Below are 19,698 nucleotides of genomic sequence, written 5' to 3' on the forward strand. Positions count from 1 at the left end.
AAACTCAGTGATTACCCGTTTGTGTGCTGTGTTCTATATATGGCAACCCGGGGTGTGGAAACTGGACTGGGGGTACGGCAGTGGGCAGGTTTGGATGCTAAAACTCACACAGATTAGAATGACCTACCACACAGTTCAAATAAGGACACACTGACTGAAGCAATGCAGACACAAGATATGACGGTACCTAAACTCAGGATTTGATCATGATAGGAGTTACTACAGAAAATATCAACCATATCCTTTTCAGACCCTGCATCCATTACAATGGACATCATACATTTTCTTTATTTTAAACGTTATGTTGCACAGAACACTATTTAAGAGCTGTTGTCCATCAGAATAGATCAGGAACCAGCCAATTAACAAGTTTATAAATCAAAAAACCAGTAGCTTGTCACAATCCACTGCAAAAACACTGGAAAAAAAGTAGTACTAGAGCAACTGAGGCAAAGGAACAGCTAATTTTTAACAAATATAATGTGATTTAGAAAACTTTTTAATCACGTTTTTTTTTTTTTTTTTTACTGTTTAGGGATGGTTTGTGAAATAAAAAGTGCACTATGAAATATAAAATATTACACACAGGCTTTGAATGAAATGGATATAAAAAAAAAAAAAAGTTTATTGTATTTATTTGCTATAGAGGTTTTATAGTAGAATATTATAATCTTCTTTTCTGTTTATTACAGAGAAAACAGCATTACATTTTTTTTCATCACTGGAGATAATTAAATGTTATCAACCTTTAACCCTCCTACTACCCTCAGATTTGCCGACACTCTTTTTCCTCTGGATAAAAATGATCCCAGTAATTTAAACCTCTTATGAGTAAATTTAGATGAACATGTTAGTGAAGTTTATTCACCAGTTACTTTATGTTTATACATTATTATAATGTTTTATTAGTATTATATAAGTATTATAAGTATTCTTTTATAAAGTTAGGCCTTAAAGTAAAGGGATGTTTAGAGAAATACTATACAACTGAATGTCATAGAGACCTCAACATTATTACCACACAAATGAGTGTATAATATTGATATTTCTTATGTTTAATGCACATAAAACAGCCTTAAAAAACAGACATATTTAAAATATTTTATAATTTTTTACATATTGTCTTCGTCAAATTAAGAAAAGACAATAAATATGAATCACAAAACTAATGTCAACCATTTCATTCAGAGACTTTAAACATGGAATGAGGTCAAATTGACCCCAAAGATAATAGGAGGGTTAATGTAACTTGATGGGCTTGGCTTCAACAGTGAGCAACGAGTTCAACTTTTAACAGTAAACTACACTACCTAAGATAAACTGACTGATATATTTATGACAGGTGAGAAGAAAGGGGATTGAGAAACAGCATAAAAACAACAAAACAACAAATTAGATCTCAATGGAATCTACATATTCGATAACTAAACATAATTAAAAGTGAGAAGGAGCTGAGGACACAGGCTTTCATATGAGCAGAGAAGACAAGAACACGGGGACAGATAGACAGAAAGTGAGTGTTAAAGTGAGAGAGTTATCAGAGGGGTTAATGTCCTCTCTGCCCTTCGTCACGGTGCCTCAGTGTGCTTAAGTTCTGTTCCGGAGGCAGCGGTGGCTTCCCTTTACTGCTCATTGTGCCACAGGTCTATGATTAAACTGGGCCGCTTGCAGAAGGGGAATGTCATGTTTACAGCCATTCCCATACACGCCCAACATAATGAGAGTCGCTCTCACTCTGCCTACGCTTACCACCACACCACGGCAGGAGAAGACACAGCCACCAGACCTTCACTCGGACACTCACCGGAACTGCACGCATTCTTACTTACTCATTTTTTCTCTTATAAACATTTACAAACCATCACAAAATAAATATAGCATGGAAAATGCTTTAATAATTAGCTACATTTGGAAAAAGCCCACAAAAAACTGCTATAAAACATTAATCACACATTATAACCCTGCAAGACATATCACTGAGCTCCTTAGTATTTGTAAAACACTAGTCAGCTGGAAAATTCAGAAATAAAAGAGCGCTTTAAACCTTTAGGATCATTTTAGGACAACAGGTTCTTTATGTTAGTGCTGTGCCCGCACTCAAAACTGAAACCCACAGCTTGGCTTACGATGTCTATAAGTTTAACCATAGTTTTTTTTTGTTTGCTTGTTAATGTTGTCTGCATTTATAATTAGAAGTACACTAAATGACCAACACTGCGGTTCCTGGAACTCATAGTTTTGTTAGAGCATTATCAGTTCCTATTTTAAACAGAACAGAAAACTGCTCTTACCTAGAAATCTCAAACCAACAATGTAAATGTATTGTTACATATTTAGTGTTCATTTTGTAAATTCAATTATTATGTCTACAATACGCTTGCTTTCTGTAAATCTTAATTTTCAGCATCACGGAAATGAACCCTTTGACCAGGCCAAAAACAATTTATGCATTTAAAAGGTTCTGAGTGTTCACGGTACTATATACAACCACTAAAGAACCTCTGAATAATCTTAGTATCACTGCAAACCAAATTAAGATAAAATTTTCATACAGGGCTATATTTAAGTCAGTTTGTAATCTGCTCCAGGTGGAATATTTTTTACGTAAACAAACTTAAAACGTCGACATATTTGTAGAATGTGTAAAACTAACAGGTCTCACAAAGCAGAGTAGCGTTTTAAGACCATAGACTAGAAACCCCTTTCGAGAGTATGGTGAGGTCCATAACACAGCAGAGTAAACAAACACTGCTAACAACACATTGATCTATTCCCTACGAATTCACACACTCTCAGCTGGTGCACAGAGTTTGACAGCATTTTTAATGTGGTTGGTTCCAAAAAGTACCGTAGATTACAATTTGAGAGACAATGCAGTACATTACAGAAGCCCATGACGGTGCATTTGCATGTTGTAATTTGTTTAACAAACACCCAATATTGTAAAAAGTATTAAATATTGTGCCAAAAGTCAGTTGTTGCAAAATGACATTTTGACTGTGTGACCCATGCCTAGGAACGAGCAGAGTAGCAATTCTGTCCATCACCCTGCTGTGATCTCAGAGCCTCCTCCAGAGTGCAGGCCATCAAAATGTGACAGGAAGTGAGTGCTGAAATGTTCTGCCGCCAGTGCGGAGTCAGCCTGCCCGCAGAGCGCTGTCTTTGAGCGGTCTGTGTGCCTTTAATTGGAGGGCCACCACCGGCCATAACTCATACGCCACCATGTGATCTCCCTGACAAATAGAGTCCCGGTGCAGCTTGACTTCTTGCACACAGTCTTTTAAAGTGGGCAAGCACGATTAGTGCGCGCACACACACAGGCACACAGGACTGGCTGTCAAGCAGCCTGCATGCCAGGGGGAGACCTCAGACTGAAATAACTCTAAACATCCCATAAAGTCCCATTAAAGTCAATTCAGGCCAGTTAAAGCCTGATGTGCTCTACCTTTAGTGCTTACAGTACATCACCACCCACAAGCTTCAGCCACAGACCTGAGGGAGGGAAACAGTCTTATTAAACACACTGTAAACAGATATACATTAACTTTCCGTAGACACCTACTACAGAAGAGAAACAGTGCGAGTGCTGGGATTTTTTTCTAGTTTGCATCCTTACTGCAAAATCTGCAGGTATTTCAATATTTTATGCATCTTATCCTTATTTCAATTTTTTTATGCATCTTATCCTGTTCATATTCAACCGTCCTAGACTCGCTTTCCGCAGAGCTACCTCCAGAGGGTTTGGACGGTGGCCATGAAGGACACTTTTAGCTCTGGGATCTGATGCATGACCTGAAGCGCAGTTCAGTCAGCCCATGATTACACCAGAGCAGAGGCCAACACCGGCCTCACGCCATTCACTATGGCTAAATGGAGCTTCAACACATCATACGCTGCCCCATCCATGAGACAAAAAAACAACACCCCCACCCCCCCTTACGTGCATAATGCAGTCTCTGCCTCAAGCCGAACCCTCCAGGATCACAAGGACATGCACAAAAATAATACGCTCCTGGCTTTCCACGAGGGCCCTGCTATCTGCCTCAGCGGTGACCTCAATGATCTCAATCTGTCCAGAGCACTGTCCAAAAAACTCCAACCACCACGAGTGGAAAACAGCGAAACAAGCAGCACATCTACTCAATAGCCAAACATAATGGGGTTTGATGCTAAGTGGCCAGCAGTCCTCGCTGAGCATCCAGGCCTTGCCTGTCTCTCGCTCACTCACTCGCTCGCTTGCTTGCTTGCAGGCACAAACACACTCGTGTGCAAAGGCTGACAATATGAGGGCTGCAATTTATGACGACTTTGATTTACGAGCTCCTGCTCTCCTTGGCTCCGGTAACAGCTTATGGAGGCCAGAGAGCCTGCAAAGAGATAGATTGATGAGAAAGCTGCTTCTCATTGAGAGCACAATCGCTATAAACTTCGCAATCAAGTAACACACTGTAAGCGTGCAGAGAAGTCAGCAAAACTTTAAACAGTAAAATGAAAATAAGATATCACTGACAAAAAAAATCAGAAACCACTTGTCCTTTTTCCTCGCTTTTATGAGCCTGTGCGGACAGCTTGCTCGCTTCCAACGGTGACACAGAGAGGAATTTTAGAAATTTCACGAGTGCTGAACAGAGGAATGCAAGCGCTGGCTGAAGCTGCGGGAGTGTGAATGGAAAAGCAGACCTGATGAGAGGAACGAAGGAAGGAGGGTGAAAAAAAGACTGCAAAAGAAAGCACAGAGCACGTGAGGGAACACAGGAAAGAATGACACTAAAAGAAAAAAGGAAAGCGAAACGTTACATGGTGGCGGAATAGGAGGGTTGAGGAGGGTTGAAGCAGGCACTGAGCCATGAGCCAGCTTTTCCTGTAGGCATCTGTGTACAACCTGTCACAACTCCTGATAAATACAGCCCTTAAGGTAGCACACGTCTGGCACAGGCCACAGCGCCCATGTTGTGCAGCACTTTGCGGACTATGCGGAACTATGATCTGTTTTCATGTGGAGAAGTCAGCTCTCCTGCTCCCTTGCTTACTCCTAGCGTCCCGAGGGAACCTTTCGAAAAGCCACAAGGCTCTTAGGCCCCACTAAGCAGGTCTTTAGCAGGAATATGGAGATTATGCGTGTGGACCACATTAAGAAAAACATAAAAGAAAAAAAAAAAGCGCAGTAGGTTTTCAGGGCAAGTGTCAGGTTACTCCACATTTCAGCCTGCCCAAGGAGCTGATGTCTGGATCAGCCGCTGAAAAACAACCATGAGTAATTTTCCACTGATACAACCACCAAAACAACACCGCAATACAACACATGAGAGAGTTATGACACCCTGACCAACAGGCATGCACCGCTAGCTCCCCATTCCCCACCTCAGCCGAGCCCAGCTGGCCAGCTCCGACAGATGTGGATTAATAATGTAATTATATACATCAGCTTCAATAATAAAACGAGCAGGATGAAAACCAAGCCACTCTCCTTTATTCCGCTGCCATTTGCTCCCAATTGTTTCCAGAGACTTTCAAAAGCAACTTGCCAAAAATATTACAGTTGTGTGTCTCTGTCAGCAGATATAGACTTCAACCTCGTGACTAGCAGCTCTGGTGCCCTGTGCCTCAATAACAGCTTCCCTTTGAGGGAAGAATGGCTGCTAATCATTAGCAGCCCATCTTACATAAGGAACAGTCCCATTCATCATTTATACCCCTACCCCTAGTTTCTGCAGGTCACCCATACCATTGGAACTTACATCACCTTTGAGTTACAATTATTATTATCCACCCCTATGTCTTTGGTGATGAGGAGCTAAAGGTTCTTCTAGTTTGAATTTTCCCATCCATTTCACCATAAATAATCCAACAGCTTCAGGAGCTAGAATGTGCTAGAAGCTGCTGCACCATTTAAGGTAGAACGGCTAGCTAACTAGCTATCAAGACACACTATTATGGATGTATATGAAAGTTATGAAGAAAAGAGACAACATACACTGAAAATTTATTACACTGAGATGTTGCAATATACATACCCACTACATATGTGGGTTATTTGGTTGCTTGTGCAGGCATTTTGCTGCCGATTTCCATTTTTCCAACCTCTCACCTAGACCTAGACCATGTAGCCCTAACACTTTACCCACTTCACCCTCTATCCCAGCAAGTATAGGGGCAGCACGGACATTTAGACCTACCCTTAGGTGTGAACGTGTAAAATGGGGAAAAAGGTCAAAGTGGTAAGAAAGTAGAAGAGACAAGGAGTGAAATAGGATTGCCTCTTAGTCTGACATAGTGAAACAAAAAACGAAATATCTAAATCATTTACTGACAGCTCAGTGGACATGACTTACTGCCACAAAGGACAGCTTCATTTAAGCTTTTCAATCAGAGATTATTTTGCAGCCAGTTGAAGAAATCTGATTTCTAACGTCTAATCAGCATTTCAGCACTTCATCACGCCGGGGAATTCAGCAGAACACAACGGGCGACAGATCGGCGAGTTAGCTCAGGCTGGCTGTAAATAGCAATAATTGAAAAATCCTGGCGCAGCTGGATTTGGAGCCAGGTTTATGTTTGTTTGCTTTGGTTTAAAACAACCAACTGATATCCAGACTAATGAGAGATGGATCTCCGCCAGGACTTTCAATAACTGCACAAACACACCAGCTGCAAAGCTTTGCTGCTACAGCCAGTAAACTAAAAGTTGGCAAGTTAAGCTTTGTTTAACAGTGATGCTGTGAAAAACGTGCTGAGTAAAACAAGCCGAGAGCAAGGCAAAAACTAACAGTGTAGAATGTAACATGAATTTATGAAGTTTCACTGATTCAAAACACGCTTTCAGCATCAGTGCCACAGAAGCGTCAGATGTAAATTATTCTCAATTCTATTTCTTGTTCAAAAAAGAACCTCATTTACATGAATTAGAGGGCCTAAATTCATGTAACATTACTGAAAAGCCTACAAAATTAGTTAAAATAAATAAATAGATAAATAAATAAATTAGTCTTTTCACTTTTTCAGCCAAGCACCAAGTGTTATTTTGCCACAAATAAGTGCTCAGGAAGTACAATAAAAGCGTTTGTTTTCATCATTTTGTTTTTCAAAAGCCCGCTCTCTGAGCTACGACTAGCATTAACTAGGCTTCCAGATGGCAATAAATTGAACACATTTGTGTATTTTCATGCACGACATTAATGCAAATGAGACTTGAAATGCATAAATGTTTAAGAAGTTCTGTTTTTGTTTAAGTGACCCAGTATTCATTCATTCCTTTCAAACCAAATTATTTGTTATTCAGTGAACAAGGCAGCAGACATTCATCTTTATTGGCAGCATTCAGCTTTAGGGAACAACCCATGTTCAAGAAAAAAAAATTGATTTGACAATGTATACACCACAAAATTATTATATGTAATATAATTATTTTGTTCATAAGTTCTAGCCCATGTTAATAACGGTGTTAATTTTAAAAAAATGTGATTGCGGGAGTTACTTCTGTTAATACTTTCTTCACTTTTGTGCAGATTCATGTAATGTCCTCTTGAAAACTTACCATGTAAAGTGACATGACTCCACTCTCCCAGTCTATGATATAGAAGCAACATTAAGGAGAACTTAAAACACTAATCCAACAGAGCAACTCAGGCAGCATGTATCAAACAGGTTACTGTAGAAGTCATTAATTTACTTAATCATTGATTGAAAATTTCAACTGAGATAAAATGTTGACATAATCATGGTACACCACCCATAACCAATGTAATGTGATGGTAATTTAGCAGATTTCACTCTTGGAAAAGCACTCCAAGTAATGGTTCATCAGTCTACACAGAAATCCTGACAGATGTTAGCTTATTGGTTTGCTCTACACAAACTTGTGTATTGCATCCAACACACATACTCTGCACAGCTTCCAAAACTCAACAGAGGACATTTTCCAGACTTATACAACAAATTGTTCTTCATTAACACTCAATTGCCTTTCCTTTAAAGATCTGAAACTACCTTAAATACTCACTGAACACATGTGAACTGCATGCACAAACAAACTGTATTCAAGCTCTGACAAGCTGCCTCTCAAACTACTTAAGTGTTTAATTAATAAAGTGTGCTCAGTGCTGGTAAGAGCACGGAGGCCCTTGTTCCAGGATATTTCCACATGTCCTTCCAAAGACCTGGAGACTGGAGTCAGACCACATTGTGTTTGCAAAAGAACACAAATCAACTGAGGAACATGGCCCACTTTCTCAAATCTGAGTCAGAGGCGAGGAAGACTGAACCATGAGCCAGAAATGGTACAGTCATTTCCAAGGCAGGCAGTTCAGGCTTATGTCCTATAATATACTTTACTATGAGCTTAAGAGTTGTAGATTATCTGAAGTTAACCATCAGGAGAGACGATGGAAAAGCTCATAAAACTGGCAGTCAAAATACATGTTTGAGGCCAGTCCATAACACCACAACACACGCTGCCTTGTTTTATTTGAAAGAAGCATTATTGCACAATTTTTTGAAATGTCCAAGCTGTCAGCTTAAAATGATAATGCTTTGCCCCCAGAGCTACCTTTTTTCTATCCAAAATATAGGTAGATATTGAAATATTGAAGGTAGATAAAATTAACAGAAACTAGCATTGTGTCCCATGGCTTCTGCCATGTCTCATGGAGTCACTTCTCCGTTTCGGATATACAATTCTAGCCAGATGTTGCCAATCATTATCATTACCACCACCCACTGTGGTGTCCAAGGCACCTCCCTAAGGAGGATGGATGGATGGTTGGTAATGGCTTATACAATGTATTTCCCATACTTACGTGACAATGTTGACCAAGCAATGTTAAACACTAACACAACATCAGAAATGGAACATCCCATTTGTCAGGCCATTGCCTTGCCATAAGCATGCTGGCCAGTGGTTAGCTTCGCTCACAAGATGAAACCTCACAACTTATACAGGTATGATCATCTCAAAGTGGCCTCTAAGGTAACACTTCAAGTAACTATCCTACTATCAGGTAACTTTATTTTCAGTGTACTTTATAATCAGCATAGGGTGCTTAAAATAAGAGACTGCCTTTGGAAATTGCTATTTGCAGAGTTGTGTAGTTTTTTCTTCTATATTCCACCATCATGAGCAATTGTAGACAATCTGACAGAGTTTAAGCAGATATGCAGAATACAGGCATGCACCAACTAATGCACCCAACTGGCATTAAGAGTTGGGCAAAATGTGGTGTGGCACTGATCTGCTGCATAAAAAAAAAAAAAACTTGGCAAACCATAACTTAGGTTTCCATTCTGTCCAGCCAGTGCAGGGATTATACAAGGAGCAAAACACATCTTACACCAAATACAATTTAATACACCCTTTTATTAAGATTCTTTAGCAGCCATAGGGCTTTAGTTCCAGTGGAAAGGACAGCGAGACACTTCCTTTAATATTATATAACTGATGATTTTGGGGACTTGTCACTACGCAAGTGAAGAAGGACTTCCACTTAATATGGGTTTTTAACGTACTCCCCCATGAAAAAAAAAAACCGTGTGGTCTATCATTAAAGCACCACCCTGCCTTTTAATATGGTTTCATATTACTTCCACCTGGCTTCCTAACAAATAAACAGGTCTGCACTACAGGTTCTTTCAATAAGATCTGCATTATAGTGCAGAAGCACTTAGTAAATGAGGCGGACAGGTTGATAAGGTGGGCTGTGTGCAAAGGAGGGAAGCAGGCTAGGTGACTCTGGCACGTAGTCAGCTATCTTGATTCCTAGAATCACAAGGCCACTAGACACACACACACACACACACACAAACACAGTCACTTCACATACACACACTTCACTGGATTTATCATCATTACAAGACTTATTCTTAAGCCTATGCACAACACATACCAGGGAGTGTTCCATAATGAGTCCTTAAATGGCGTGAGCCTTCATTAAGAGATCCAACAAGCTTAGCCAACAGTACTGCATCAATACACAGCCCCAGAATTTTTTTTCCCCCTCCTTCTCCTCACACTGTCTAAAGCTGTGCGACTGCATGCTAAACAGACCTCAGATGAGCGATGTCACGTAGTCACTGTGGCTAAACTGACTGAATATTTAGCAAACAAAAGTATTCGACCGAAAACTGCAAAGAAAGTTGTTTTTTTTTTATTTTAAGTCATATTGCAGTTTCTTCTTGTGTTAGAATACATTCAGGTACGTCAGACTCACACTTCCTCCCCTGTTCCCACCTCCCCCAGCAGCACTGCACATCAGATTAGCAAATGGCAGACAAAGAGCAGAGAAATGGCAGGTTTACGTTCATTTTTTCTGCTTTACTCGCATTAATTAAATAAAGCATTCAGCCTCACTTTTATCTTCAAAAATCATTTGTTTTACACCTGAAACACACAAGCAGTACAGGGCTAGCTGAGCTAAAATTAGCATCTTTTGATTTCTCAGTGGAAGTCATGTGACTCAAGTAGCACTACTGGGGTAATTCATAACTAAAATTTTCACCTTTAAAATTTGTTTAGGGTTGCTTTCCTGAGTGAGCTATTAAGCTAGCTAAAAGTCTAACAGCAATGCTGAAGTTAATTCCTAATTAGAATAGCACTACAGTAAAAAAAAACAATGATTAAAAGATCACTCCCAAAAAAATCCAAGATTTTGAGTAGCACTACTGAGGGAATTATACTGTGCATTTGCTGGTTCAATTGTTCCATATTTGGCCACAATTTTCCATGCATCCCTGTAAATATATTAAAAAAAAAACACAACTCTATACACACTTATTCTGTTTGTCCAAACTTGTTCACATTTTAGCAACACGCACCCAATGCTTGTAGCTAAGAATTGGCAACTGTAGCCATCTGCTTCAGTAATGAAAATGCAGGGACTCCTCTCACTTTCATTAAGCCAAGGGAACCAAGTTCAAGATGAGGACACCTGAAAGAACAGCATTAACAGCCTATAACCAAAGCTACACTGTGGCCAGAAAATGTGAAAGTACAAAGCTCACCTTGAGTTCAAAGACTCGAGAGAGCAGGACCCCAAACTCCTGCTTTTAAACATCTAGAATGAAAGAATGAAAGAAGAACAAAAACCTCTACATGCTCGTCCAACATCCCTCCCATCCAGAAGCCGAACACTCAACACGTCAAAACTGCCTAATCTGTCAACCACGGGCAGAGCATAGAAAGAAGTGACTCACTTGTTCACTCCAGCGTTGCTGGGGTTAGCTGGGGATACCATATGATCGGAGCGACAAACGTCAGAGGGTAGGAACTACGCATGTTTACGACCACAGACTAGACAAGCAGATTTGCACATTTTTTTTTATTATTATTTCTGCCAAAAGCTACATATGCTGGACCCTTCAAGTTTAGCATTGCTCAACATGTGTGTTTGCATGTTGTTATCATTAATTAAGCCCTTCAAACAAATAACCATGTATCAACTATTTCTCACCACTGAGAGAAATGAGTTTCTTTTTTTTCTTTTCTGTAGTAAAGCAGTATTGGAATTAATGCATTCTCTACTGCAGCATTTACACAACACATGGCACATTTAGACTTGTATCATCATAATAACTAGAAAACAACACAAACACATAACTCTGTAACTATTAGTATTAAGACAATTTTCTTTAGAGAAATTACAGATGAAGACAGAGCACTGAGTACTGCTTCCTTCACCTTCAAACGACTATTGGAAACTGGAGAAAAATGATACAGGAAGAGTCAGGTCTGGCTGACCCACATGGCAACAGTGCCTTTAGCTCAGCTTAACACTGGACTAAGTCTCAGTTTCAGCAGTAAAGAAAAGAATTAGAGGTCTGACAGGTATGGTTATTTATTGGAATGGGATAATTATCAAAAATAAAAACTACAATATGTAGAGCAAACAAACATGACAAGACTTTGAAGATTTTGGGACCACTAATAAGATAAAGTCCCCAAACCGCTAATCATAACTTCCAGTAAGTCAAAGCTATTTTGCACAGGTCTCAGCAGGAATACGGCAACACAGCCTAAATAGATTTTAACGCTCCATTTTACCATGCATTTAACTGAGGGAGATTGAAGAGCAGTGAACCTCTGGGTTCCAGGCACATCTTGATCATGTTAGCCACGCGAACCAGGAGCGTTTGCTTTGGAAAGGTTGCTTTACTGTAGCGACTTACAGAATACGAAACAGTCAAAACAGCTCTAAAAAGAAAGGAGTTTAAGCCTTAAGATGGAAACAAGACTTCTATTGTAGCAGGAGCTGAGCTCTTCCAACTCTCACTGCCTGCTGGCCTTCAAACTACAAGAGAAGTGCCATTCCCAGTCAAAAGTAATAGACAGACAGCTCAATAATGGACTACAGATCTCCCATCACTGCAGTCGAGCTTAGAAACATATTGTTTAGCAGTTACCTACACAAGTAATGGAGGACCCTTCAGATAGCGTACCTTTTTCCATATGCCAATAAAAACCGAGAGCTTAGTCACGGATTCAGATGAGAGGCTGACTCAATGACTGACTCAAGCTTGGAGTCAAATAATGTAGACCTCCAAGGAAAAGAGTCCCGCTGAGGAGCACTAATTTAACTTGGATGTCGATATCATGGTTAGTAAAGTCATGTGGCTTAGTTTAAATATGTTAGTTACAAGGCTCCAAATAGGGGTGCAGGAAAAATTGATTCGAGCTTGAATCGTGTTTCTAACATTGAACGATTTAGAATCGATTCTCATTTTCAAAATGAGATTTTTTTTTTTTTTCGGGTGCAGCTACTGTCACGCGGAGCTTTTTAACTGTACCGCGGAACTCCTCTACTGTCGTGCGGAGCTCTTTAACTGTACCGCAGAGCTTAGCTACTGTCCTGCGGAACACTTTAACTGTCCTGCGGAGCTTTTTAACTGTTAAAGAGCTCCCCAGGACAGTAAATGAACTCCGCAAAACAGTTAAAAAGCTCCACGAGACAGTAGCTGAGCTCCACGGGACAGTAGATGAGTGTCGTGAGACAACAGCAACAGAACAGGGAAAGTTTTTGCTCTTACTGCTTCTCCCTATTAGGTTACAGAGAGGTGTGTAGTGTCGTGTTACGGTGTTTGTTGTTGCACCGCTAAAGTATGGAGGATGAAGAAAAAGAAATCCAAGCCATTTGAAAGGATCGGAAAAAAAATCTAATCGTGACCCCAAGAATCGATTCTGAACCGATTTATGGGATTCCCAAGGATTCACAGCCCTAACTCCAAGTGTATAAAGTTTGTACTAAGCATACTGAATTTTAACGGTTATCTTTAGAAGTTAAATGAGAAACTTAGTAGGTTGTCGTGTCAGACTGTCATGGGATGACTCTCGCATCTTCTTCAGTGATGAGACCCACTTGTTGAATCATTGTGTGAAGACACGGTTATCAACATCAAGACCAGTTTGTTAGATGTCACGAATCACAAACTCAGAAAGTCATGGTCATGGTTTGGGGTGCAAATTTGTAGAGTACAGAGTGGTGGGTCAAATGTGGCTGCTTTTTCTGATAGCCCAACTTTACATTAATAAAGTCCTGCAATTAGTGTCCCAACCTATTCTGAATTCAAGTGAGATTCTGCAAAAGGATAATGCTCACGCGCATACTGCTACACCACCACTCTACCATTTAACCTGCAGGAACTGTGTGAACATTCAAATCACGTGAAATGAATTATCACAGGACACCATGAGGAACCTCTACAACTTAATGCTAAAACATCTGGCATGTTCTATCTAATACATACTTAATTCAGAATAGTACTGCAATGAGACACTTCCTTCTGTATGCAATTATTAATGTTTCTGGGGTTCAAACAGATTTAAAACAGAACAACTATTTTCAATTAAACCAAGTATCTGTATCTTTTTTTTTTTACCAATACTACTTCTGTATGTATAGCTGAAAGAATACAGATCATGTCATATATATGTTTAATCTTTTACTGTTCCTTGTAACCCTTCGTTCATTATCAATAGCATTGCATTCAAACACTACTATTTTTGTGCAACAATTTCTTTGATAATGAGTATAAATTTTTCTTCCAGTATAGGCAATTTAAAAGGTTTCTTAATTTTACACACTGGCACTCAATAATGGCAGCATCTTTAAAAAGTACACAATGTTAATCAAATAGCTCTCAGCCAGGCTGTGTAAAACGGCTGTTTGATCATCAAATCTGCATACGCTCTTTTTTGCGTATTGCTGGGATACTTCTCTATAAATTGCACCAGATGAGTGTTTGTGTTTGAAGTATTGGCTTGTGAATTGAATGCTTCTAATCCCATAAAAAATAAATGCTAAGAAATACAAATACAAATACACTCCAAATCCAATCAATATCACCAGTAGTTTGTTTCTCTGGTCTGAATCAGTTAACAAGTTTGTTTACATGTTGCTTTTTTCCCGTCTTGGTTTGGTTTGGCTTCACACAAGAAGAATCTCAAGTGGAACAAAGTCCATTACAACAAACCATGTGAGCATGTTGATTCCACAAATTGGTTAGAGCTTTCTGGGGCAGGAGCAAGAAAGTAAACCCAGAAAGGTCCTATGTTTCAGACCAGATCGTATATCTGTGACGTAAAGCTGCTTTCACACACGGAAAAAGTGCCTCTGCATTTCCAAGTAGGTTTTCATTTTCACCATTTCAATAGTATGTGGGCAATAAATGACAAATGTGGTTAAACTGTAATTGAACAGCCATTCAGCTCCAACATGAGGAGCGTATTTGATAGTTGGGTCAGACAGAGGTCAGATCACGTTCTCAGCACAATCAAACCATTTCAGAGTTAAGGTCTCAGTGCAGTTGTTTCCGTCCGCACTAAAGTGTGATTACTGCTTTCACACCTGTGGAAACGGATCACGCTCCAAGAAAGAAAATGTATCAGAGTCTATTTCAAAATGTACTAAGTAGTGCTAGTGTGAAAACTCCCTCACTGCCCTAAACTAAACTGAATAGTAAGTAATTTAAATGGGTTAAAAAATAAAAATAAATAAATGAATACATTCAGAGTAAATAAGTAAATGTAAGGGAAAAAAGGAAAAACATTTCCATATTATATCATCCAGGCCACTGGTCTGGCAGGGATAAACTGGCCATTTTGTTTATCCCTTAAATGACCGACTATTACATTTACTGAACAGTTCCAGACACCAGAAAGGGGGAAAAAAAAACAGCTTTTCTCAGTTTTACTGCAATTTCAGCTGATTCCTTTTGTCAACAAGCAGCACGTGTATATATAGATCTGCAAGTTGATTACCAGTCCTGTGGATCATCCAGAGAAAGCAACAGGAAACCAGAAACAACATGTTACAGTGCAGTGCCGTTTTAATGACCGGGATACTGATCCACAGACGAGACCCATGTCTCCATACATGCAGAGGGCACCGAGCGGTGTGTACGAGCAAACTCTGACTCATAGTGAGCTGGAGACGCAGTCACTCTCAGTTGGACCGGACTCTGTTTTAGCATCTGGACCTAGTTCATAAGGTAATGCAGCAACTAATGAACTCTAGCCAGGTCATTAGATTCAGTTCAGTGTCTGCGCAGAAATGCAGGCTGACTTACCAGGCTCCACAAATGTTGGGATAATTGTGACCCTTCATTTCGCTATTAGGAAATACCCTGGGTTGAGGGCTTCAAATAAAAATAAAACAGCATGGCATAGGCCATTCATGTGCATTCTACACACAGCTGCTTTGTATCAACGTGTCCATGTCTGAAAAAAACATCTCAGATAATAAATGTTAGTTTTCAGAGCAAACAGGCCACACTACTGTGTGCAGACTGTGGCAGCGGTGATGACGAGTTTAGAAATGGATGTGAGTTTTACAGTAGCGACATACCGGAGATTTATTTAATCATTATATACGATTTAAAAGGTATACCAAGGTATACAACAGTTCCTTTAGAAGAGCTACAGACTGGGAGTGCTGTGGAACTTACTGTTTGGTATAGGGCTGCTATAGAGGTGGGAATCACAAGGCACATTTAAATAATAATAATAAAAAAAAATAAAAAAGTGCGATAAATCCAGTTTAATTAGACAAAGAACAGGGCAATCTAAGTCAAAATCACTGTTATAATATAATACATGATCTAATATAATCTAACATAATATCACCCAGTGCCACCTTAATTTTTGAGACTGTTTAAAAGTCGTAATTCTAACATTATAATCTAGAAATGAATGCTGCTGCACATCAGTTAGACATCAGTAAGCTACAGCAAAACAAAGAGGGCAATATCACTTTGAGATTCCAACCTCAGAAGTATTAAATGAGGTCAGAACACCTTCAGTCATTCTGTAGGGCTTGTCAAAAGAAGATAGTAAGGCAAAGCTCTATTGTGTTTCAGTGAGAATTAGATGAAGGACAAATAACTGCATTGTAACCTACATTACTACCTAGCAGAAAAATCTATGGCTGGTCTCTGATGATTGGTCAAAGTGGTTGAAAGGATGCTCATCCAGGAGAAAACATACTGGTTCAGCAGCTTAGCTCTTGATCAGCACAGCATATTCTTTGAATTCTTTTGAATTCAACCTATCAATGTGCGCAATTTGGCTGGCTATTAGCTACAAACACTAGCATTACAATAGAACATTACAGAGGCAGCTTTTATGAAAACCCTAATCATTTTTTGCCATTGAAAATTGAGATTAGGAGCCAGTATAAACATGGATACTGACCAACTTTAATCCATGATGTGACAGATAACGTCACTCTTCTGATCACACTGTGGCCATAGTCAATCCTTGGATACTTAACAAACGCATCTTGAGCATTGAGTTACTTCTGCAAATTACTGACTAAAAAAAAATACTGAATATTGTATTTATGCCAAATCACCACAAGCCACATTTGCCTAATCTTACTCTTAGGTTTAACTCTTAGCTAAATATACTTCAAAACCTATAAGCACACATGACAGTTACAGCCAGGCTGCCTGAAGATTCCTTAGCTTAAAAGAAAGTTACCTCCCAAAAGGACCTCTAGTGGTTGCACTCTGAACCTCTTCCTCAAGAACATGAATATTAGGGTGTTCCACAAATATGTACCCATCACACAAAGGCCTTCATCATTATTTACAGCCATGTGGGTAGATGGTAACCTCAAAAGAAATTCTGAGCCATTAGAGGAGGCACTTTCCTGTCCCTTCATGACAGGGCCAGCTTTCTGAGCTCAACGCAGGGTGGCCTTCCCACGCTACCTCCTCGTGCTTTTATGGTTACACTTAAAGATCACACATTAGGCCGTGAGCAGCGGTAATGGTATGCTTCCAAAGGAACTTTAAATACAGAAATGTAAGATTGTGAGAACGTACAGATTTAAAAACAGGGTTTACAACAAACTTGTTTTGCAAGACTCAGTTTTGAACTGTTTTTGTTTACTTGCAGAGCATTGTTTTCATCTGCTGGTCACACAAGCCAATAAATTCTATAAATACAAATCCTCTGTTTCCAATGGATTCAGAGCTTTATGACAGCTTCAAGAGATTTTTGCATTTGTTTCCTCTTTACTATGACCTTCACACACATCTGGCTATAAAATGTTTCTGCTTTGAGCTCTGATACAAAGTGAAAGGAAAAAAAAAATGGGCTGGGAACAAACGATTGTATTTTCGCACCCAGTAATCGCTGTTTTCCTCCACAATTGATTGATTTATTGTTTTACCTCTCAGTTAACAATACTGCAAAGTCTGATTGAATTTTGGAAAAAAAAACAATTGCGCTACTAAAAGTTGCACTACTGCTCCTACTCTTTCTCCCTTAATTAGAACCATTAGAAAAATCCAGTTAAAAGCAGAAAAGAATAGGAACATTAAGTTTATGAGAGGTGTCGTTTAGGCAAAGACAGCTTCATTCCCGATTACGTCAGCTTCCCAACACGCAGGACCGCCAAACAGCACATTACCGTAAACATGTTGCTCAGTTTCACAGAGTCTGTTTAACGGGGTGATATTCAAATACCACTTTGTTTATTTGAAAAGACAGCTTCGAACAAACAATCCGTGACGGAATAGCAAAATTTTTAGTCTTACTGCCAAAACAATGTGTGATAGATTCCAAATGACCCGCTCTTTTTCAGCACCATCCTGCCTCAGCCCGAGCAATATGAACGCTAGCCGTCAGTTAACAGTACATTTGTCAAAGAGGAGCTCTAAACCTCTATTTCAAGCTGCCTCCAAAAGCTCATAACCGTACAACCAATATTAAAACGCCAGGATCTGATCAGACATTTTCCATACTGCTTGGTTTGAAAAGAAAACAGTATTCTGGAATATTTTGGAGATGAACTCGTCGCTCCAAGCTTTTAAAACGCAAAATACGGTTGGACAGGGCTGTAGCCGAAATATGCTGCAGATCACATACACAAAAATACTGGGTAGAAAGATGTAATTTAGTGTCTGGGGGCACTAACATGCTGCGTTAAAAACAGCCCTACGCTTCATGAAGCGGTATATAAACTTTCACATTGTGTGTGGCATACAACTCAAGCATAAACAAAATGATGTTCACGCTCAGACTTCTAAGAAAGAAAACTAGATGAGGACAAACCACAGATCTGCTGTTTCTATACAGAGCAGCTTCTAGATATGCACGGTTTCAGTAATCTAGATCGATGGTCTGTTGATACTGGAGTTTAAACAGACTGTGTGTGTGTGCTTGTGTGCAAGACAAATACCATGCCCTACCTTGCATACAGTCTCTATATCCCATGGCAAAATAGTCTGCAGGTCAATGACCTCACAAGACACTCCAAGCTTCTCCTGTGCCATGGTAGCAACCTCCCTCATTACGTGGACCTGCAGAGCACAAGAAAAATATTATTGGTTTAAATCTCTTCCCAGATCAATGCATTATAACTCTGGCCGAAGCCTGACAATGCTTTGTTACAAAAGTTCTCCATATCACTAAATCAACTGTAGTACTGTGCACGTGTTCAGAATTCTAATCACTAGAATGGAATAGCGCCATTATTGTGCAAAAATGTTTTTCCCCCATCGGTAAAACACTAAAACTATATTACGTACAAATAAAATGTATGCCAGTAGAGTAGTGATTTAACATCAATGTGTTCTTTAAAACATCTCCAAATCTCTCTAATGGAAGTCAAGTGAAGGTAATCGTGTAAATATGTTTAATCCAATCAGGATTTTTTTTTTCGTAAAAAGTGCCCTAGAATGTAAAATTGTATTTAACTTTAAATAATTCAAAAACAAAAATCCAGTACATTTAAACTGTGAATCTCAAATATTGTTTTGTCCATTTTTATAACAAAATCACAAAAAAGCAAAACTGAATCTTTTATTAATCGCAGCATGTTCAAAACCCAAAGAGTGTCTTGGCTCATTTTAGTTGCACTAAAATTTACAGAACAATTTGAACTTTCTAGCCAACTAGCAAATGCCCTTAAAAGGCCTAAAGGCCAGTTTCGAGTTTTGCATAGAACCTATACTGTAGCCTACAATGCAGGGAGAGGTTTGTCTTCTACATTTTGGCCTCTTGTCCACACAAGTTTTACGAAAAAGCATGTAAGTGTGTGAATGTGTGTGTGTGTGTGACTTTACTTCCTATATAGAGAACTACAAAAGGCACAATATTACAACAGAGAGCATTAAACTAAATTGAATTCTGTTATATATTATTCTATAACAAATACAATGATATATGCTCGATTTAGAATCTAGAATTTCATGATGTGCATTATG

General features: G+C 39.3%; 1 protein-coding gene across 1 annotated transcript in view; it reads right to left on the reverse strand.

The window, feature by feature from the left end:
* The window catches only part of bckdhb (branched chain keto acid dehydrogenase E1 subunit beta), a 59,328-nt gene that overhangs the window by 20,631 nt on the left and 18,999 nt on the right, over positions 1-19,698 (reverse strand). Inside the window, exon 8 of the mRNA XM_007257266.4 lies at positions 18,682-18,792. Within this exon, the coding sequence (XP_007257328.3) occupies positions 18,682-18,792 (111 nt within the window). The remainder of the gene's footprint in view (positions 1-18,681; positions 18,793-19,698) is intronic.

This window comes from Astyanax mexicanus, chromosome 6 (assembly GCF_023375975.1).
Source record: "Astyanax mexicanus isolate ESR-SI-001 chromosome 6, AstMex3_surface, whole genome shotgun sequence".
In the NCBI taxonomy this organism is placed as follows: domain Eukaryota; kingdom Metazoa; phylum Chordata; class Actinopteri; order Characiformes; family Acestrorhamphidae; genus Astyanax; species Astyanax mexicanus.